The 20,831-nt window shown below is 41.1% G+C and overlaps 1 protein-coding gene across 1 annotated transcript in view; it reads left to right on the forward strand.

Moving 5' to 3' along the window:
- Window positions 1–18,481, forward strand: part of LOC111973652 (sodium- and chloride-dependent GABA transporter ine-like) — a 58,159-nt gene extending 39,678 nt beyond the window's left edge. Inside the window, exons 7-13 of the mRNA XM_024001015.3 lie at window positions 1,224–1,348; window positions 6,563–6,675; window positions 7,067–7,207; window positions 10,384–10,483; window positions 11,783–11,883; window positions 12,085–12,255; window positions 17,527–18,481. Of these exons, the coding sequence (XP_023856783.1) occupies window positions 1,224–1,348; window positions 6,563–6,675; window positions 7,067–7,207; window positions 10,384–10,483; window positions 11,783–11,883; window positions 12,085–12,255; window positions 17,527–17,643 (868 nt within the window). The 3' untranslated portion in view covers window positions 17,644–18,481. The remainder of the gene's footprint in view (window positions 1–1,223; window positions 1,349–6,562; window positions 6,676–7,066; window positions 7,208–10,383; window positions 10,484–11,782; window positions 11,884–12,084; window positions 12,256–17,526) is intronic.
- The last annotated feature ends 2,350 nt before the right edge of the window (window positions 18,482–20,831 follow it).

A 20,831-nucleotide genomic window follows, 5' to 3' on the forward strand; every position in this document is an offset into this window, starting at 1 on the left:
ATCATTGGCCAGTAAGGAGAATTACGTAAGTAAAACCACAAGTCCAAATCTCCGTTCGTGGCTAATTTAGTAAAGGGACAATTTTACCTAGCTAGCTAGCCGCCGGAAGACAACAACACAACGTAATGCATCAAATTTTCTTTCTGTCAAATTACATTTGGCTTGATTTGATGTGAAGCCAAATCCAAACAGGCTTCCCATGATACTTTTATTTTTTTTGTGCCCCAGGACCATTCACAGTTGATCTCACTCAGTTTGGCTCAACGCTGATTGGCTATTGTATAAAGAAAAATATCAACTGAGGCCAAATGCTCACTGGCTTCCCTTGCATTCAATGCTACGGGTGGCATCAATATCATACTAATTTTGACCAGATGGCATCAGAAAAATGGGCTACACATACAGAGACAGAGGGAAGCTGTTTCGCTTGCTCGGATGCTTTCTCCGGTGAGATACATTCAGCCTCTTGTGAATTGAGAGAAAATTATGGAACACAGAGACGAAAGATACATTATTTTATTTTGTATTTTTTTTGTTGTCAATTTTTTGGGGAAGCATGATTTTCCCTTGGCAACCATGAAGATGTCCCACTGCTGCCTCTCATGGTGACTAAGAGTAGTTAACTGTGTCTTCTCAATAAGTCCCACCATATTTTGTACATCCACAGATCCGTTAATACATTCCCGATTTGTGACCTTAAAAATGTGCCATTGTACACTGTAGTGCTGTTGCCCATGAATGGTATCAATAAAAATGTAAACACAAAAGATCCCTGTGTTTGCATGTAATGTTATCAATGACTAAAACCCCTCCATACATTCTAAGGGAGGCACTGCTGCTCCTCCTTTTTAAAGTCATATCTAGTTCAAATCAGTGTTATTCTTTCTTAGTTCTGTGAGAATAGCTAAATAGACGTAGCATGTGCGATGAGGATGTTGTTTTGCGGACTAAAATGGTATTTCAGAATTGAGAACACTTAGCTTTGACGAAGGCGTAAAGCCTCAGTGGAACTGGTTGATACACAAGTGCTTGGTTACTCCTCAGAAGCAACCAACCATGTTGCTTGTCCCTAGCCAGTTACTGTAGTTACTCACCACAGACTGTCCTTCAAACCAAATGGCTAGTTTTAGCCCTCAGAGCTAAGTGTTCTCCTTAGAGATCCACTTGACTATGATACATCCCATCAGTCTGACTGTTGTGTTTGTTTTCTTGTCCTCCCCTAGGGACACATTGATTGTCTCTTTAGCTAACTCGGCCACCAGTATCCTGGCTGGCTTTGTGATATTCTCAGCAATCGGCTACATGGCTCATATCCACAACCTCCCAGTGGACAACATCGCCACAGATGGTAAGTACTTCCTGTTTAAGTGGGACTTCTTTGATTGCTGTTCATCCATCTACTTCAGTGGAGGCTCCTCAGAGGAGGAAGGGGAGGACCGTACTCCACAGTGAATTTCATAAAAATATATATTTTTAAACATTTAAAAAATTATCATTTTTAGATAAAACTATACTAAATATAATCACGTCACCAAATAATTGACTAAAACACACTATTTTGCAAATAAGGTCTACAGTAGCCTCCACAACACTCTGTAGGGTAGCACCATGGTGTAGCCAGAGGACAGCTAGCTTCCATCCTCTGGGTACATTGACTTCAATACAGAACCTAGGAGACTCATGGTTCTCACCCCCTTCCGTAGACTTACACAGTAATTATGACAACTTCCGGAGGACATTCTCCAAACAATCGGAGCTAGTGCAGCATGAACTGATATGTTGTCCACCCAATCAAAGGATCAGATAATGAATCTAGTACTGAAAGCAAGTTACAGCTAGCTAGCACTGCAGTGCATAAAATGTGGTGAGTATTTGACTCAAAGGGAGAGCAAGACAATAGTTGAACATTCATAGGCTAGGTTGTAGCAACCTCATGATGGGTATAGGGAAAATGTTAGTATCATGTGGTAGCCTAAACCTATTGCTGTTACATTGAACTGGGTTAATGGAATATGAATGACAATCATCCGAATGCTGTAATAGAAATAAAGACATTCTCATAAAAAAAATATGTCCTCCCTCATGTTAAACTGCACTGACCGCCACTGATCAACTTATATGACTCTTTTATTTCCAGAGTAGCTATTTAATGTCTAATTGATGGGTTATCTCCTAAAACTTCCTCATGGTCCAGGGCATCATGATTCATCACATTTATTTCAGCACTAAGTTTGTAAATACCTTGAATAGTGTTAATTTGTCATAGTCAATAGGTATTGATTGACCAAACAACTCCTCCCATCATTGACAGATGTTTAGTGGGTATGTAGGGAAGGAGGTCAAACATGACCCATGTCACTTTGAAGTATACACATATTGTGAACTCCTGGGAATGACACCCATAGAAGTCGAATTGAGTTCAGAACCAACACCTTCCTCCGTTTATTAGTCCCTGGAAATCTTTGGAGTTGAGTGTTGCCTCCATCCCATGGGGGAAAACAAGAACACAGAGTAGAATACAAAGGGATTCATTCACAAGGATGCACTTCTCTCTGGGATGCCAGAGTGGAAAACTACAGCGTTTGCAGTGGGTGTTTTTGTAGAGTCCTCCCTCCCTACCCAGCAGGCATACGGACAGACGGATGGACAGACAGACGGACAGAGCTCAGAGGCCTGGGCCAGGATGCATCAGACTGGTTGCATCCCACTAATCTTGTTCACTTCCCTTTGTGGATTTGAAAGAAATGACTGGTACATGGAAACTCCCTCCCTCCCTCCAGCCAATGCCAACACCAATCTAATAGTTTTACAATTTTGGGGAGAAAGTAGATTATACACTCACTGAGTGTACCTGGGTGACCAGTTAGCATGCCAGTGAGACCCCACTGGGCACACACTGGTTGAATCAACGTTGTTTCCATGTCATTTCAATGAAATTGACCTTGAACCAACGTGGAATAGCCATTGAATTGACCTCTATGACCAGTGGGACCACTGGGTTTCCAAAGTAATTGATATCATGATGACCCATCTAAAGATGTTTAAATCAACAGAACAGTTATTCTATTCTCAGTCTTATCCTAAGCTGTGACTCAAGGAATTTCCCCAAAAGTCGCTACCTGGGATTGGGTGAAGCTCCAAAAGTAAACACAAAGTTTTAAAACTATAAAAAAATCTGCAAACCACAGACACATTAGTGTCACTTCTGTCTTGTGGAGTGGGTTGTTTTTTCCCTAGTAAATTGAGAACATGACGCAGTCCGGAAATGAGCCTTATTGAAGTCCTGCTTTGCCCCTTTTTAGTTTTCTCTTTCATTCTCTCTTTTTCTCACTGCAAGTGATTATTACTGGCTCAGTTGAATTTTGGTTAAGTAAGTAGTTATTTCATGAATGAGTGTCAGTCTTGATGGATAACCAGGACAGAACGTAGTCACTTTAAGTAAATAAGAAATAAAATATTAACAACTCTGTGTGATGATCTATTTACAAGTGTTTGTATGTGTATACAGTAGAACAGAACGGTTCTCTGAATAGTTTTGCTGATTCACTTGGATGTCTACAACTAGGATTTATTTCAACAACAAAAAAATAATAATAAAGAGATAATAATTCATTCATAATTAAGATATACAGTACCAGTCAAAAGTTTGGATACACCTACTCATTCAAGGGTTTTTCTTTATTTTTACTATTTTCTACATTGTAGAATAATAGTGAAGACATCAAAACAATGAAAGAGTTAAACAAACCAAAAAGAGTTAAACAAATGAAAATATATTTGAGATTCTTCAAAGTAGCCACTCTTTGCCTTGATGACAGCTTTGCACACTCTTGGCATTCTCTCAACCAGATTCACCTGAAATGCTTTTCCAACAGTCTTGAAGGAATTCCCACATATGCTGAGTACTTGTTGGCTACCTTTCCTTCACTCTGCAGTCCAACTCATCCCAAAGGGTTGAGATCGGGTGATTGTGGAGGCCAGGTCATCTGATGCAGAACCATCACTCTCCTTCTTGGTCAAATAGCTCTTACAAAGCCTGGAGGTGGGTTGGGTCCTTGTCCTGTTGATAAACAAATGATAGTCCCACTAAGCCCAAACCAGATGGGATGGCGTATTGCTGCAGAATGCTGTGGTAGCCATGCTGGTTAAGTGTGCCTTGAATTCTAAATAAATCACTGATAGTGTCACCAGCAGGGCACCATCACACCTCCTCCTCCATGCTTCACGGTGGGAACCACACATGCAGAGATCATCCGTTCACCTACTCTGCATCTTACAAAGACACATCGGTTGGAAACAAAAATTTCACATTTGGACTGATCAGACCAAAGGACAGAATTCCACCGGTCTGAAGTACATTGTTTCTTGGCCCAAGAAAGTCTCTTCTTCTTATTGGTGTTCTTTAGTAGTGGTTTCTTTGCAGCAATTCAACCATGGCCTGATTCAAGTCTCCTCTGAATAGTTGATGTTGAGATGTCTGCTACTTGAACTCTGAAGCATTTATTTGGGCTGCAATTTCTGAGGCTGGTAACTCTAATGAACTTATCCTCTGGAGCAGAGGTAACTCTGTGTCTTCCTTTCCTGTGGCGGTCCTCATGAGTCAGTTTCATCATAGCGCTTGATGATTTTTGCGACTGCACTTGAAGAAACTTTCAAAGTTCTTCAAATTTTCCAAATTGACTGTCCTTCATGTCTTAAAGTAATGATGGACTGTCATTTCTCTTTGCTTATTTGAGCTGTTCTTGCCATAATGTGGACTTGGTCTTTTACCAAATAGGGCTATCTTCTGTATACCCACCCCTACCTTGTCACAACACAACTGATTGGCTCAAACGCATTAAGAAGGAAAGCAATTCCACAAATGAACTTTTAACAAGGCACTTCTGTTAATTGAAATGCATTCCAGGTGACTAACTCATGAAGCTAATTGAGAGAATGCCAAGAGTGTACAAAGCTGTCATCAAAGCAAAGGGTGGCTCTTTGAAGACTCTCAAATATAAAATATAATTTGATTTAACACTTTTATGGTTGCTACATGATATATTGACTACAATATGTGCTATTTCATAGTTTTGATGTCTTCACTATTATTCTACAATGTAGAAAATAGCAAAAATAAAGAAAAACCCTTGAATGAGTAGGTGTTCTAAAACCTTTGACCGGTAGAGAGAGAGAGTGTGTGTGTGTGTGTGTGTGTATGTTTTACACACACAATACTCCATAAAGACAAAGCCAAATCAAATTGACGGTGCCATGTTGAAAGTATCTGTTTATTAAAAATAAAACATTTACATAAGCATTCAGACCCTTTACTCATGACTTTGTTGTGAGCGATTACTACCTTGAGTCTTCTTAGGTATGACGCCAAAAGCTTGGCACACCTGTACTTGGAGTTTGTCCCATTCTTCTCTGCAGATCCTCTCAAGCTCTGTCAGGTTGGATGGGGAGTGTAGCTGCACAGCCATTTTCAGGTCTCTCCAGAGATGTTCGATCAGGTTCAAGTCTGGGCTCTGGCTCAAACACTCAAGGACATTCAGAGACTTGTCCTGAAGCCACTCCTGCGTTGTCTTGGCTGTGTGCTTAGGGTCGTTGTCCTGTTGGAAGGTGAACCTCCCTGACCAAGGCCCTTCTCCCCCGATTGCTCAGTTTTGAGCAATCGGAATATCTGAGCAGTCTGAATATTTTCCGAATTCACTGTAGGTAGATCTATCTAATTGAAATGAATGGTGAATTAAACTTGGATTAGCTTAAGGTGAACTTCAGGTGAAACAGCAAAACATCTAATTGTTCACACAGTGTATTAGGACCTTTTGGAGAAAGTAAAGTAGGGATTAACCAGTGTGCCTGCCAGGCTCTGCTTATGAGCACCTGCTCAGGCTCGGCTCAGTCCCACATATGGTCTCAGATACCGGCTTTGAAACACACAATTGTCTCACTGCTGACTGACTATTCTACACCGACTGACATCTGGTGTATGGAAATTCAAGAGATTTGGACTCTAAATTTCTATTGGCAAAAAGAGGATTTTGAGATAATTGGCTTTAAAGTTCCAAACCCTCACTGGTTTGAATGATGTCAGCAATTTTTGATCTTGTATTCTTTTGAACGTAACAACATAAATTGGGCTATTTAGAGTACTAAATATGTAAAGAATATTGAATAGAACAACTCAATTTTGACAAAAATGCAGAGAACCTTAGTCCCTAGCTCTCACATTATTGACTAGATAGTTTGTTCTGTGAGTGTGAAGTAATGGTGGTATACAGTCAGGTGATTGTGATGTGTTCAGGACATTCTATATGATCTGGCTCGGTTTCATTCCCTTCATGATTGTATAAAGAGCACGTCTGTGCTCTAAAGTTTTTTGTTAGGTCAAATTACTGATGTGGTCAACTGCATGAATTATTTAAGTATTTTGAGGGTGGAAAAGGTGACCCATTTACATTGTTTTGTTATTGAATGCTTTGACTTCCTTGTTTAGGTTGAGAATAACCACTGGTGTCATTTATCTGTAAAATGTTCTCAACAAAGTACCATTCTATGGTATGTTTGTGTGCCACAGGTCCTGGCTTGGTGTTTGTGGTGTATCCAGAGGTCTTCTCCACTATGCCTCTGCCACAGTTGTGGGCTCCTCTGTTCTTCTTCATGCTTCTCTGCCTGGGACTGGACAGCCAGGTTAGACACATACAACATTTTAGCTCATGAACAATTACAATACCTTTTTAATTTTGATTCATGGTTCGGAGAGATCAAGACAGAGGAGGGAAGAAAGGAAGTGTAGAAATGCCTGACCAGGGAATTGAACCCTGACTGCACATGTACTCTGGAGTCGGCAGTGTTACCACTCAACCAAATTCTGGTACAGGCGGTGCTTGTGCATTTTCTTTTTTTTTTCTTTTTGTTTATAGCAAATACAGAACAGAATCCACAGGAACCAATTCTACCTCTAAGCTGAGAGAGAGCAATCAACATTTGCTGTATTTACATCACACTACCCAAAAACAGTCCCTAGTCTCAAACCCAGATCTCAGTGTAAATGTCCACTGTGCTGTGCTGTGCCCTGCAGTTTGCCATGGTGGAGGTGGCGGTGACGTCCATAATAGACGGCTTCGGCCCTAAGGTGCTGCGTGTCCTTAAGAGACAGGAGGTCATCGTTCTGGCCGTCTGTGTTATGGGCTTCCTTCTAGGCATTCCTCACATCACTAAGGTAAGGTAATCCTGTCAGATATATTTACTATTTATGGGGTAATATCTCTCTCTCTCATTCTAAAATGGATTAAATTATTCCCCCCCCCCCCCATCAATCTACACACAAGACCCCATAATGACTAAGCAAAAATTGGTTTTTAGACATGTTTGCAAATGTATTACAAATAAAAAACTGAAATATCACATTTACATAACTATTCAGACCCTTTACTCAGTACTTTGTTGATGCATCTTTGGCAGCGATTACATCCTCGAGTCTTCTTCGGTATGATGCTACAAGCTTGGTACACCTGTATTTGGGTAGTTTCTTCCTATTCTTCTTTGCAGATCCTCTCAAGCTCTCCTGTTAGATGGGAAGCATCACTGCACAGCTATTTTCAGGTCTCTCCAGAGATGTTCGATTGGGTTCAAGTCCGGGCTCTGGCTGGGCCATTCAAGGACATTCAGAGACTTGTCCCGAAGCCACTCCTGCGTTGGCTGTGTGCTTAGGGTCGTTGTCCTGCTGGAAGGTGAACCTTCGCCCCAGTCTGAGGTCCTGAGCACTCTGGAGCAGGTTTTCATCAAAGATCTCTCTGTACTTTGCTCTGGTCATCTTTCCCTCGATCCTGACTAGTCTCCCAGTCTTTGCCGCTGAAAAACATCCCCACAGCATGAGGCTGCCACCACCATGCTTCACCGTAGGGATGGTGCCAGGTTTCCTCCAAACGTGACGCTTTGCATTCAGCCCAAAGAGTTCAATCTTGGTTTCATCAGACCAGAGAATCTTGTTTCTCATGGTCTGAGAGTCTTTAGGTGGCTTTTGGCAAACTCCAAGTGGGCCGGCATGTGCCTTTTACTGAGGAGTGGCTTCCGCCTGGCCACTCGACCATAAAGACCTGATTGGTGGGGTGCTGCAGAGATGGTTGTCCTTCTGGAAGTTTCTCCCATCTCCACAGAGGAACTCTAGAGCTCTGTCAGAGTGACCATCGGATACTTGGGCACCTCCCTGACCAAGGCCCTTCTCCCCCAATTGCTCAGTTTGGCCAGGCGGCCAGCGCTAGGAAGAGTCTTGGTGGTTCCAAACTTCTTCCATTTAAGAATGATAAGAGGCCACTGTGTTCTTGGGGACCTTCAATGCTGCAGAAGTTTTTTGGTACCCTTCCCCAGATCTGTGCCTCGCCACAATCCTGTCTCTGAGCTCTACAGACAATTCTTTCGACCTCATGGCTTGGTTTTTGCTCTGACATGTACTGTCAACTGTAGGACCTTATATAGACAGGTGTGTGCATTTTTAAATCATGCCCAATCAATTGAATGTACCACAGGTGGACTCCAATCAAGTTGTAGAAACATCTCAAGGATGATCAATGGAAACAGGATGCAACCCTTAGTAAACATTTAGAAAAAATTGTGTTTGACCAGATACAATGCTATTTCACAGTAAACAAATTGACAACAGAATTCCAGCATGCTATAGGGAAGGACACTCAACAAGCACAGTAATTACACAAATGACTGATGATAAAATGATTGTGGGGGCTGTCTTGTTAGACTTCAGTGCAGCTTTTGACATTATCGATCATAGTCTGCTGCTGGAAAAACGTATGTGTTATGGCTTTACACCCCCTGCTATAATGTGGATAAAGAGTTACTTGTCTAACAGAACACAGAGGGTGTTCTTTAATGGAAGCCTCTCATATATATATAAGTTAGAATCAGGAATTCCCCAGGGTAGCTGTTTAGGCCCCTTGCTTTTTTCAATTTTTACTAATGACATGCCACTGACTTTGAGTAAAGCCAGAGTGTTTATGTATGCGGATGACTCAACACTATACACGTCAGCTACTACAGCTACTACTGAAATAACTGCAAAGACTCAACAAAGAGCTGCAGTTTGTTTCAGAGTGGGTGGCAAGGAATAAGTTAGCCCTAAATATTTCTAAAACTAAAAGCATTGTATTTGGAACAAAACACTCACTAAACCCTAAACCTCAACTAAATCTTGTAATAAATAATGTGGAAATTGAGCAAGTTGAGATGACTAAACTGCTTGGAGTAACCCTATTGTAAACTGTCATGGTCAAAACATATTGATACAGTAGTAGCTAAGATGGGGAGAAGTCTGTCTATAATAAAGTGATGCTCTGCCTTCTTAACACTATCAACAAGGCAGGTCCTACAGGCCCTAGTTTTGTCACACCTTGACTATTATTCAGTCGTGTGGTCAGGTCCCACAAAAAAGGACTTAGGAAAATTGCAATTGGCTCAGAACAGGGCAGCACATCTGGCCCTTGGATGTACACAAAGAGCTAATATTAATAATATGCAGGTCAATCTCTCTTGGCTGAAAGTGGAGGAGAGATTGACTTCATAACTACTTTTATTTATGAGAGGTATTGACATGTTGAATGCACTGAGGGTTCTGTCTAAACTACTGGCACACAGATTGGACACCCATGCATACCCCACAAGACATGTCACAAGAGGTCTCTTCACAGTCCCCAAGTCCAGAACAGACTATGGGAGGCACTCAGTACTACATAGAGCCATGAATACATGGAACTCTATTCCACATCCAAGTAACTGACGCAAGCAGTAAAAGGAGATTTAAAAAAAAAAAAGATTAAAAAACACCTTATGGAACAGCGGGGACTGTGAAATAACACTGGCACAGACACATGCATACACACACAAACACACGATAACATACGCACTATACATACACATGGATTTAGTACTGTAGATATGTGGTAGTGGTGGAGTAGGGGCCTGAGGGCACACAGTGTGTTGTGAAATCTGTGAATGTGTTTTAATGTTTTTAAAATGGTATAAATTGCCTTAATTTTGCTGGAACCCAGGAAGAGTAGCTGCAGCAGCTAATGGGCATCCATAATAAATACGAATACCTGAGCTCAATTTCGAGTCTCATAGAAAAGGGTCTGAATACTTAAGTAAATAAGGTATTTCTGTTTATTATGTTTAATACATTTGCAAAAATTTCTAAAAACTTGTTTTCGCATTGTCATTATGGGGTATTGTGTGTAGATTGCTGAGGAAATGTTTTTATTTAATCCAATTTAGAATAAGGCTGTAATGTAACAAAATGTGTAAAAAGTCAAGGGGTCTGAATACTTTCCGAAGGCACTGTATTTCGTTTTTTATCTGTACACGACTAAAACGACTCTGTCTCCACAGGGGGGCATGTATGTGTTCCAGCTGATGGACCACTACACTGCTGTGGTGTCGCTCATGTTCCTGTCCTTCTTTGAAGTCATCGCTGTCTGCTGGGTTTTCGGTAATACCCAGCCCCTTCTTACCCTTATGATGACATTCAACAGCCTGGAAATAAATTTGGTCTTACAGTATTTGATTACATGTAACATCCTGATTAAGAGTTAGATCTTACAGGACTTTATTTATACAAGAAAAATACACTATATATACAAAGGTATGTGGACACCCCTTCAAATGTGTAGATTCTGCTATTTCAGCCACACCTGTTGCCAACCGGTGTATAAAATCGAGCACATAGCCATACAATCGTCAGAGACAAACATTGGTAGTAGAATGGCCTTACTGAAGAGATCAGTGACTTTCAATGTGGTACCATCATAGGATGGCAACTTTCCAACAAGTCAGTTCGTCAACGGCTCAGCCGCGAAATGGGAAAACACACATGCTCACAGAACGGGACCGCCGAGTGCTGAAGCGCGTAAAAAAYGCCTGTCCTCGGTTGCGACACTCACTACCGAGTTCCAAACTGCCTCTGTAAGCAACGTTAGCACAAGAACTGTTCGTTGGGAGCTTCATTAAATGGATTTCCATACCCGAACAGCTGCACACAAGCCTAAGATTACCATACGCAATGCCAAGTTTTGGAGCAGTGGATACGCATTCTCTGGAGAGATTAATCACGCTTCACCATCTGGCAGGCCGATGGATGAATCTGGGTTTGGCGGATGCCAGGAGAATGCTACCTGCCCCAATGCATAGTGCCAACTGTAAAGTTTGGTGGAGGAGGAATAATGGTCTGGGGCTGTTTTTCATGGTTCGGGCATGGCCTCTTAGTTCCAGTGAAGGAAAATCTTAAGACTACAGCATACAATGACATTCTAGACAATTCCGTGCTTCCAATTTTGTGGTAACAGTTTGGGGAAGGCCCTTTCCTGTTTCAGCATGACAATACCCCCGTGCAAAAAGTGAGGTCCATAAAAAAATGGTTTGTCGAGATCGGTGTAGAAGAACTTGACCTGCCTGCACAGGGCCCTGACCTCAACCGCATCGAACACCTTTGGGATGAATTGGAATGCCGACTGCAAGCAAGGCCGAATCGCCCAACATCAGTGCCCGACCTCACTAATGGTCTTGTGGCTGAATGGAAGCAAGCAGCAATGTTCCAACAACTAGTGGAAAGCCTTCCCATAAGAGTGGAGGCTGTTATAGCAGAAAAGGGGTTACCAACTCCATATTAATGCCCATGATTTTGGAATGAGATGTTCGACGAGCATGTGTCCACATACACTTTGCTCTTTAAACAGTATGTACTGTATTTCTCTGAGTTAATTTAAGTATTTAATGCAATGCGTTTTTGCAGGACTGCGGCGGATTACCATCATGATCAAGAGAATGTTGGGAAAGGCTCCCAACATCTATTTCCGCTCCTGCTGGATGGTCTTCTCCCCTGTGCTGGTCCTGGTGAGTGCTATGGCTGACTGATGCTGAGGAGGAGTACAATTAGCATAATTATGATGGTGATGAGGATTGAATGTGTTTTCTATTTGTGTTGTTTTACTTTTTGTAGTCTTTATAGTAGTGATTGTCATAAGGCTTAGAGGTTTCATCCAAGTATAACCTGCTCCATGTGAGATTGTTTGCCTCTCCTATCCTCTCCTGCAGTGCATTCTGATCTCCAGCATCATCCAGTACAAGCCAGCTCGCTATGGGAAGTCATACACATACCCTGTCTGGGCAGAGGTGGTGGGCTGGGGAATCTCCCTGGTCTCCATCGTGTGGATCCCTCTGGGAGCCCTGCAAGAGATCTGCAGAAATAAGGGCTCACTGCTGCAGGTGAGAGTTCTTTCAGTAAACCAAAACAAACACACATACTGATACTTACAGTGGGCTCCAAAATTACAGGCACCCTTGACTGGCAATGCACAAACAATACTTAAAAAAATATAAACAATTTAATTATAGAGATAAACTCAAAATGCCAATGTGAGAAATACTGTACTTTTGTAATGTTTCAATGGAACCCACCAAAATCATACAATTATTTAATACAAAATACATTTCACCAAATCAAGGTTTCATAATTATTGGCACTCCTCATTTAGTACTTAGTGCCACCACCTCTGGCAAGGACAACAGCATGGTCTTTTCCTGTAATGTTTGACAAGGTTAAGGAACACATTTGGAGGGATTTTGGACCATTCCTCTATGCAGATCCTTTCAAGATCCTTCACATTCTTGGGTTTGYKCTTATCAACTGCCCTCTTCAACTYAGCCCACMGGTTTTCGATTGRATTGAGGTCCGGCGACTGAGATGGCCATGGYAGAACAWTGATTTTGTTGTCACAGAACCATWTCTGTRTGGATCTTGAGGTATGTTTTGGGTCATTGTCTTGTTGGAAAGTCCACATACGGCCAAGTTCCAGCCTTCTGGCAGAGGCAACCAGATTGTCAGCCAAAATTGCCTGGTACTTGGTGGAATTCATTATGCCATCAGTCTTAACCAGCACCCCTGGACCTCTGGAATTAAAACAGCCCCAAAACATCACTGACCCACCACCATATTTCACCGCGAGTATAAGGTGCCTCTCCTTGTATGTATCTCTGTTTCGACACCAAACATGCCGATGCTGTATCTGACCAAAGCGTTCAATTTTGGTCTCATCTGACCAGAGCACCTTCTTCCAATCATAATTGAAATGACGTTTGGCAAACTCCAAGCGCTTGCGTCTGTGTCTTGGGGTCATTAGGGGCTTTCTTCTAGCAACCCTTTCAAAGAGCCTTTGGTTGTGGAGGTCGTGTCTGATGGTGCTTTTTTTAAACCTGGTGACCCCAAGACGCCACCAAGGCCTGCAATTCTTTCACAGTGATTCGTGGGGATTTTGTTGCTTCTCTCACGATCCTCCTCCCTATCCTGGGGGGCAAAATGCATTTGCGTCTTCTACCCGTGAGGTTTTCAACTGTTCCATATCTATTTATTTTTTAAATAATTGCCCTGACAGTGCTCAGTGGTATATTCAATCGTTTGTGGATCTTCTTGTAGCCATTACCAGATTTATGAAGGTCTACGACCATCTGTCCCTTCTGAACTGCCAGTTCTTTTATTTTCTTCATGTTGTTGGATGACAAAGGGATATTGCATGCATTCCCTCATTTTTATACCATAGCGAAAAAGGAAGTGATGTAATGGCTCAATATAGTTCCTTAACACTTAGATACACTTAAATAAGTTAAATTGAATTCCTGGTTTAATTTTGGTAGATGTTATTTACAATAATYTTTAAGGGTGCCATTAATTTTGAAACCTTGATTTGGAAGACATTGATTTTTAATTAAATCAATAAATTATTTTGTTGGGTTCCATTGAAACATTAATAAAGTACAGTATTTTTCACATGTTGGTATTTTGAGTTTATCTCTATAATTATATTGTTTATATTTTTTTAAGTATTGTTTGTGCATTGCCAGTCAGGGGTGCCAGTAATTTTGGAGCCCACTGTACATAAATATAGCTCACAGATACTATTGTAGCATCATGCATACATACTCTACTTAAATACTAGTACTCACTCGTATGTATGTATGTATGTATGTATAATACAAATTGTATTCGTATTAGAATTGTATTATACATACATACATTGTAATCGTATCATACATACATACAATTTACATTTACATTTTAGTCATTTAGCAGACGCTCTTATCCAGAGCGACTTACAGTAGAGTGCATACATTTTATTACATTTTTTACATACTGAGACAAGGATATCCCTACCGGCCAAACCCTCCCTACCGGCCAAACCCTCCCTAACGACGCTATGCCAATTGTGCGTCGCCCCACGGATCTCCCGGTTGCGGCCGGCTGCGACAGAGCCTGGGCGCGAACCCAGCCCAGCCTGGGCGCGAACCCAGAGACTCTGGTGGCGCAGCTAGCACTGCGATGCAGTGCCCTAGACCACTGCGCCACCCGGGAGTTACATACATACATACATACATACATACAGTCGAGGCCAAAAGTTTTGAGAATGACAAAAAAAAAAATTATCACAAAATCTGCTGCCTCAGTTTCTATGATGGCAATTTGCATATACTCCAGAATGTTAGGAAGAGTGATCAGATGAATTGCAATTAATTGCAAAGTCCCTCTTTGCCATGCAAATGAACTGAATCCCCAAAAAACATTTCCACTGCATTTCAACCCTTCCACAAAAGGACCACATCATGTCAGTGATTCTCTCGTTAACACAGGTGTGAGTGTTGATGAGGACAAGGCTGGAGATCACTCTGTCATGCCGATTGAGTTCGAATAACAGACTGGAAGCTTCAAAAAGAGGGTGGTGCTTGGAATCATTGTTCTTCCTCTGTCAACCATGGTTACCTGCAAGGAAAGACGTGCCGTCATCATTGCTTTGCACAAAAAGGGCTTCACAGGCAAGGATATTTCTGCCAGTAAGATTGCACCTAAATCAACCATTTATCGGATCATCAAGAACTTCAAGGAGAACGGTTCAATTGTTGTGAAGAAGGCTTCTGGGCGCCCAAGAAAGTCCAGCAAGTGCCAGGACCGTCTCCTAAAGTTGATTCAGCTGCGGGATCGGGGCACCACCAGTACAGAGCTTGCTCAGGATAGGCAGCAGGCAGGTGTGAGTGCATCTGCACGCACAGTGAGGCAAAGACTTTTGGAGGATGGCCTGGTGTCAAGAAGGGCAGCAAAGAAGGCATTTCTCTCCAGGAAAAACATCAGGGACAGACTGATATTCTGCAAAAGGTACAGGGATTGGACTGCTGAGGACTGAGGTAAAGTCATTTTCTCTGATGAATCCCCTTTCTGATTGTTTGGGGCATCCCGGAAAAAAGCTTGTCCTGAGAAGACAAGGTGAGCGCTACCATCAGTCCTGTGTCATGCCAACAGTAAAGCATCCTGAGACCATTCATGTGTGGGGTTGCTTCTCAGCCAAGGAGTGGGCTCACTCACAATTTTGCCTAAGAACAAGCCATGAATAAAGAATGGTACCAACACATCCTCCGAGAGCAACTTCTCCCAACCATCCAGGAACAGTTTGGTGATGATCAATGCCATTTCCAGCATGATGGAGCACTTTGCCATAAGGCAAAAGTGTTCACTAAGTGGCTCCGGGAACAAAACATCGATATTTTGTGTCCATGGCCAGGAAACTCCCCAGACCTTAATCCCATTGAGAACTTGTGGTCAATCCTCAAGAGGCGGGTGGACAAACAAAAACCTACAAATTCTGACAAACTCCAAGCATTGATTATGCAAGAATGTGCTGCCATCAGTCGGGATGTGGCCCAGAAGTTAATTGACAGCATGCCAGGGCGGATTGCAGAGGTCTGAAAAAGAAGGGTGAACACTGCAAATATTGACTCTTTGCATCAACTTCATGTAATTGTCAATAAAAGCCTTTGACACTTATGAAATGCTTGTAATTATACTTCAGTATTCCATAGTAACGTCTGACAAAAATATCTAAAGACACTGAAGCAGCAAACTTTGAAAATTAATATTTGTGTCATTCTCAAAACTTTTGGCCACGACTGTACATACATACATACATACATACATACATACATACATACACCCCCCCAACCTGGTCTCAGAGCATTTCTTATTATTCTGTACGAAAATCCGAGACACTCCATTTACATTTACATTTACATTTAAGTCATTTAGCAGACGCTCTTATCCAGAGCGACTTACAAGTTTAGTATGATATGTTACGTTTCGTATGGTATGTATTTGTGGATGTCCAAAGCTCATTTCGTATATGTTACGAATTACAATTCGTATTATATTTTACAAATTTGCAAAACGTACAATATGTTACAAACCAAGACAGTTGTGTAGAGGGCACGACAAAACCTTTCCCCCTCAGGAGACTGAAAACATTTGGCATGGGTCCCCAGATCCTCAAAAGGTTCTACAGCTGCACCATCGAGAGCATCCTGACCGGTTGCATCACCGCTTGGTATGGCAACTGCTCTGCATCTGACTGAAAGGCACTACAGAGGGTAGTGCGAACGGCCAAGTACATCACTGGGGCCAAGCTTCCTGCCATCCAGGACCTGTATAATAGGCAGTGTCAGAGGAAAGCCCATAAAATTGTCAGAGACTCCAGTCACCCAAGTTATAGACTGTGTTCTCTGCTACCGCATGGCAAGCGGTACCGGAGCGCCAAGTCAAGTACCAAAAGGCTCCTCTACAGCTTCTACCCCCAAGCCATAAGACTGCTGAACAATTAATAAAATCTCCACCGGACAATTTACATTGACACCCTCCTCCCTTTTGTACACTGCTGCTACTCGCTGTTTATTATCTATGCATAGTCACTTCACCCCCAACTACATGTACAAATTACATCAACTAACCTGTACCACCGCACACTGACTCGGTACCGGTGCCCCCTGTATATAGCCTTGTTATTGTGTTACTTTTTATTATTACTTTTTATTTTAGTCTACTTGGTAAATATTTTCTTAACTCTTCTTGAACTGCACTGTTGGTTAAGGGCTTGTAAAGTAAGTATTTCACGGTAAAGTCTACACTTGTTCTATTCGGCGCATGTGACAAATAAAGTTTGATTTGAAATTCTAGCTAGCTGGCTAAAGTTAGCTAGGCTAGGGGTAGGTTTAAGTTTAGGAGTTAGGATAAAAGGTAGGGGTTTGGGTTAGCTAACATGCTAATCAGTTGAAAAGTTGCAAATTATCCAAAATGCTAAAGTTGTCCATGAGGAAACTCGAACTCGTAACCTTTGGGTTGCTAGACGTTTGCGTTATATGCCAACCTGTCCTCCCAACCAACCACACTACTTTAGTTTTTGCCTTAAGTAACCATCTGTCTAATGTAACCATGCCAAGCGTAACGTATCATACTAATTTGAATGTCCTGGATTTACTATTTCTATGTTACGTTTAGTATACGAGACCAGGCTGCGCACACACACTGTACTGATACTGTAAGTTTTATCCCACATGGCAGTCATATAAATAACAAAAGTGCAGTCCGGGCATCAGCAGACACCATAAGAAATTAAATTATTTATGTGATTCTTAACTTGTTCTTCTGTATATTCTATGTGCCCCCAGAGAATAAAAACAGCTGTGACTCCTACAATAGAGTTGGATCCTGTCAACCATCTGCCAGAGGAGCAGAGCGAAGACACACCGGAGTCTGTTTCCTTGTTTATCATCACTCCTCTGTAAACACAGCCAGTATGTCTAAGTGTTTGCGTGCGTGAGTCAGTGTGACTGTGAGTGTTCTATTGGGATGGGGAGGTGTGGGTTGTTAGGTAGTTTAGAGTTTATGTAAATAGCTTTTTTATGTATTTTACCCTTGTCCCTCTGGTAATCTCTTCAACCAACTCCTCTCCCCCTGGACATAACATATTTTGTCTCCGAATTTGATTTTGAATTCCATGACCTCAATGGTCCAGATAGATCTTTGGCTGAGTAACTCTTTGAACCAACATCGCCATCTTGTGGCTGTTTCAAAGTTTTTATTCACACCGTGAGGTTCATTTGAGGCTCATGTGAATAGTGAACTCAGCGATTGACTGAACAACCACCAGGCTGGTCTAATATAGGAACATGCATATGATATTTATTCCTCTCCTAGAAAGATAATATGCAATTAGATGTATGGCGGTTATATGTTGTGCCTTTTACTGATAACTGTAAGGAGAGGAAGCACTGCAGTGTTGCCATGACCAGTGGTGTAAAGTATTTCAGTAAAAATACTTATGTTTTGTTTTTTTGGGTATATGTGCTTTACTTTACTTTGACAACTTTTACTTTTACTTCACTACATTCCTAAAGAAAATGATGTACTTTTTACTCCATACATTTTCCCTGACACCCAAAAGTTCTCATTACATTTTGAATACAGTACATAGCAGGACAGGAAAATGGTCTTGTTCACACACTTATCAAGAGAACATCCCTGGTCATCCTTACTGCCTCTGATCTGGCGGACTCACTAAACACATGCTTCATTTGCAAATTATGTGTTGATGCGTGCCCCTGGCTATCCGTAAATTAAATTTTTTTAAATTAATTGGTGCCATCTGGTTTGCTTAATATAAGGAATTTTTAATTATTTATACCTTTACTTTAAATTTTGATACTTAAGTATATTTTAACAATTACATTTACTTTTGATACTTAAGTATATTTAAAACCAAATACTTTTAGATGTTTACTCAAGTAGGATTTTACTAGGTGACTTTTACTTGAGTCATTTTCTATTAAGGTATCTACTTTTACTCAAGTATGACAATTGCGTACTTTCTACACCAGTGGCCATGACATCTGTTAGTGGGGAAAGTCCAGGGTTCTGTCACTATTCATCTGCTTTATTACACTTGAATGGACATGGTATCATTGAAGTCTTAAGGGTTCTGGTTGGAGTTTTCTATTTGAATTGCCCTGCCACAGTCTGGGCCTTTGTCGTATGTCATGTTTGTTTGCAACAATGACAATTGGAGCTCAGCATTACCAGGAGTGCCTTTAGTCATTAAAAGATCCAATGACATTGGAAGTGGCATTGGACTATACGACTGAATTTACAGTGGGGTCTCTTTGGAGGGGTCACAGAAATATATAGACGGTGGGTTGTTTAGCAACAAAACCAATGCATGCGCAACTGTGGAGCAAAACAGTCAGGTTGACTTAGAATCAAAGGATTGTTGACAACATGTAAACTATATTTCCTCTCCAAATCTTTATTGAAAACATAAATACATTTGCACAATGAGCACTTGTTGTCTCTCAAATGCATTGTTACATTTGTAATTTTAGCCATATTAGCATAGACGTGACAAGAGTAAAACACCTCAAAACAAGACATGGTGTCAATACACAATGATCTAAAACGAGCTTCTTGTCATTGTTGCTAGCTATCTGACCGTCCAAAATCATAACAACACACAGACTTCTGCCCCATCGACACGCGTGTGTAATTTGTGACGTTGTCAGCTAACCCATTTATAAGATCAATTTGGTATAGTGACTACGTGTAGATAACTTTGCCACTGGCCTTGTGCCCTGTATCAACATTTTTCTTTTTTTTGCATGATCAATATTTGATGAAGATACCCCCCAAAAAATATCAGAGTATATCACCAACCCAGGTTGAGTATAATTTACAAATGCACAAAATATATATTTTAGAGGCGTGTTTAATCTCTTTTGATATAAAACAAGATCCTATTCAGTTTAGTGAGCTGTTAAGAGTGCATTTTGTTTTCACAAATTACAATGAGTAAATGTGGGAAGGTGTTTCACCTGTGCTGGCCCAGGTGCTATATAAGAGTGGGTGGCCCAGTGCGCCAGTGGTCTTGAAAGACGTAAAGGTTTAACACCTCTAATTTGGGCTCCTTAGTTGAGTTCGAGACGAACAATACTTTATCTGATCTTACCTGTTTTTTTGTTTTGCTCCACCTTTTTGGTTTGCGTCCTGTCTCTAAGTTTGGTGGGTTTTTCTTTTTGCTTGCCTCTTCTTGGGCAAATTTAGTGGGCACTTATGGTGGATGTCTTTTAGGTTCCAGTTGTTGCTAGTCAACTTTCAGTGGACACCCCCATGAGTGTCTTTCAGAAACGACTCCTAAAATCCCACCTGTTTTGGTTGTTGTCAATGACTCTTTGTAAGTTCCCGCTTCTGTTTGAGCGACATTATTTGGTTTTCTTTCTGGGGAATGTAAAAGTATACTTTCTCTCTGGATGGTTTTCTTTTATAGATAAGAATTTCACCTGGATTCCATGTTCCTTATACTCTAGCAATGGTGTCGGATCAGAGATTAGTAGACATAATGTTGAAAACATGTTGAGTCTTTGTTATATTGGCATTTAAAATATTTTAGTTTTAGGTTTCTGCTGCTTATTCTTTTTAATTGTTCTCATGTACCTTACATTTAGACCAAATATTTACATGTATTTTAAAATGTAGTTGTTTTTGTATCAAGCAAAAGGGTTTATGGAATAACAAACACTATTTCTGCATTAACTCTGTGATGCCTTTTAATCTAATGGTATAAATGTTTATGCTCATTATGCTTTTGAGATAGCAACTGTCTCCTTTTGAAATTTTACACAAGTTTGATTTGTTTCTTTCTTACTCTCTTAAAAAAAAATCTGAAACGTGTTTATTGTACAGTGGTATGTGTCAATAAAGAACATTATTGCCAAATAGGCTTGGTTTTCATGAGCCCTGTCAATTCATCAATAATGCATCCGTTATGAAGAACATAACACTAGATGGCAGCATAGTGCACACAGTAACATGCAGCTCAGGTCAGTGGTTTGTTGCCACCAAGGCCAGTACAAATGTCTATGATTCGTCATTACAAGCTAGTTAAAACTTATGTTATTGAAATTTGGAAAATGTATCAATTTGA

The sequence above is a fragment of the Salvelinus sp. IW2-2015 genome, linkage group LG15 (genome assembly GCF_002910315.2).
Source record: "Salvelinus sp. IW2-2015 linkage group LG15, ASM291031v2, whole genome shotgun sequence".
Classification (NCBI taxonomy): domain Eukaryota; kingdom Metazoa; phylum Chordata; class Actinopteri; order Salmoniformes; family Salmonidae; genus Salvelinus; species Salvelinus sp. IW2-2015.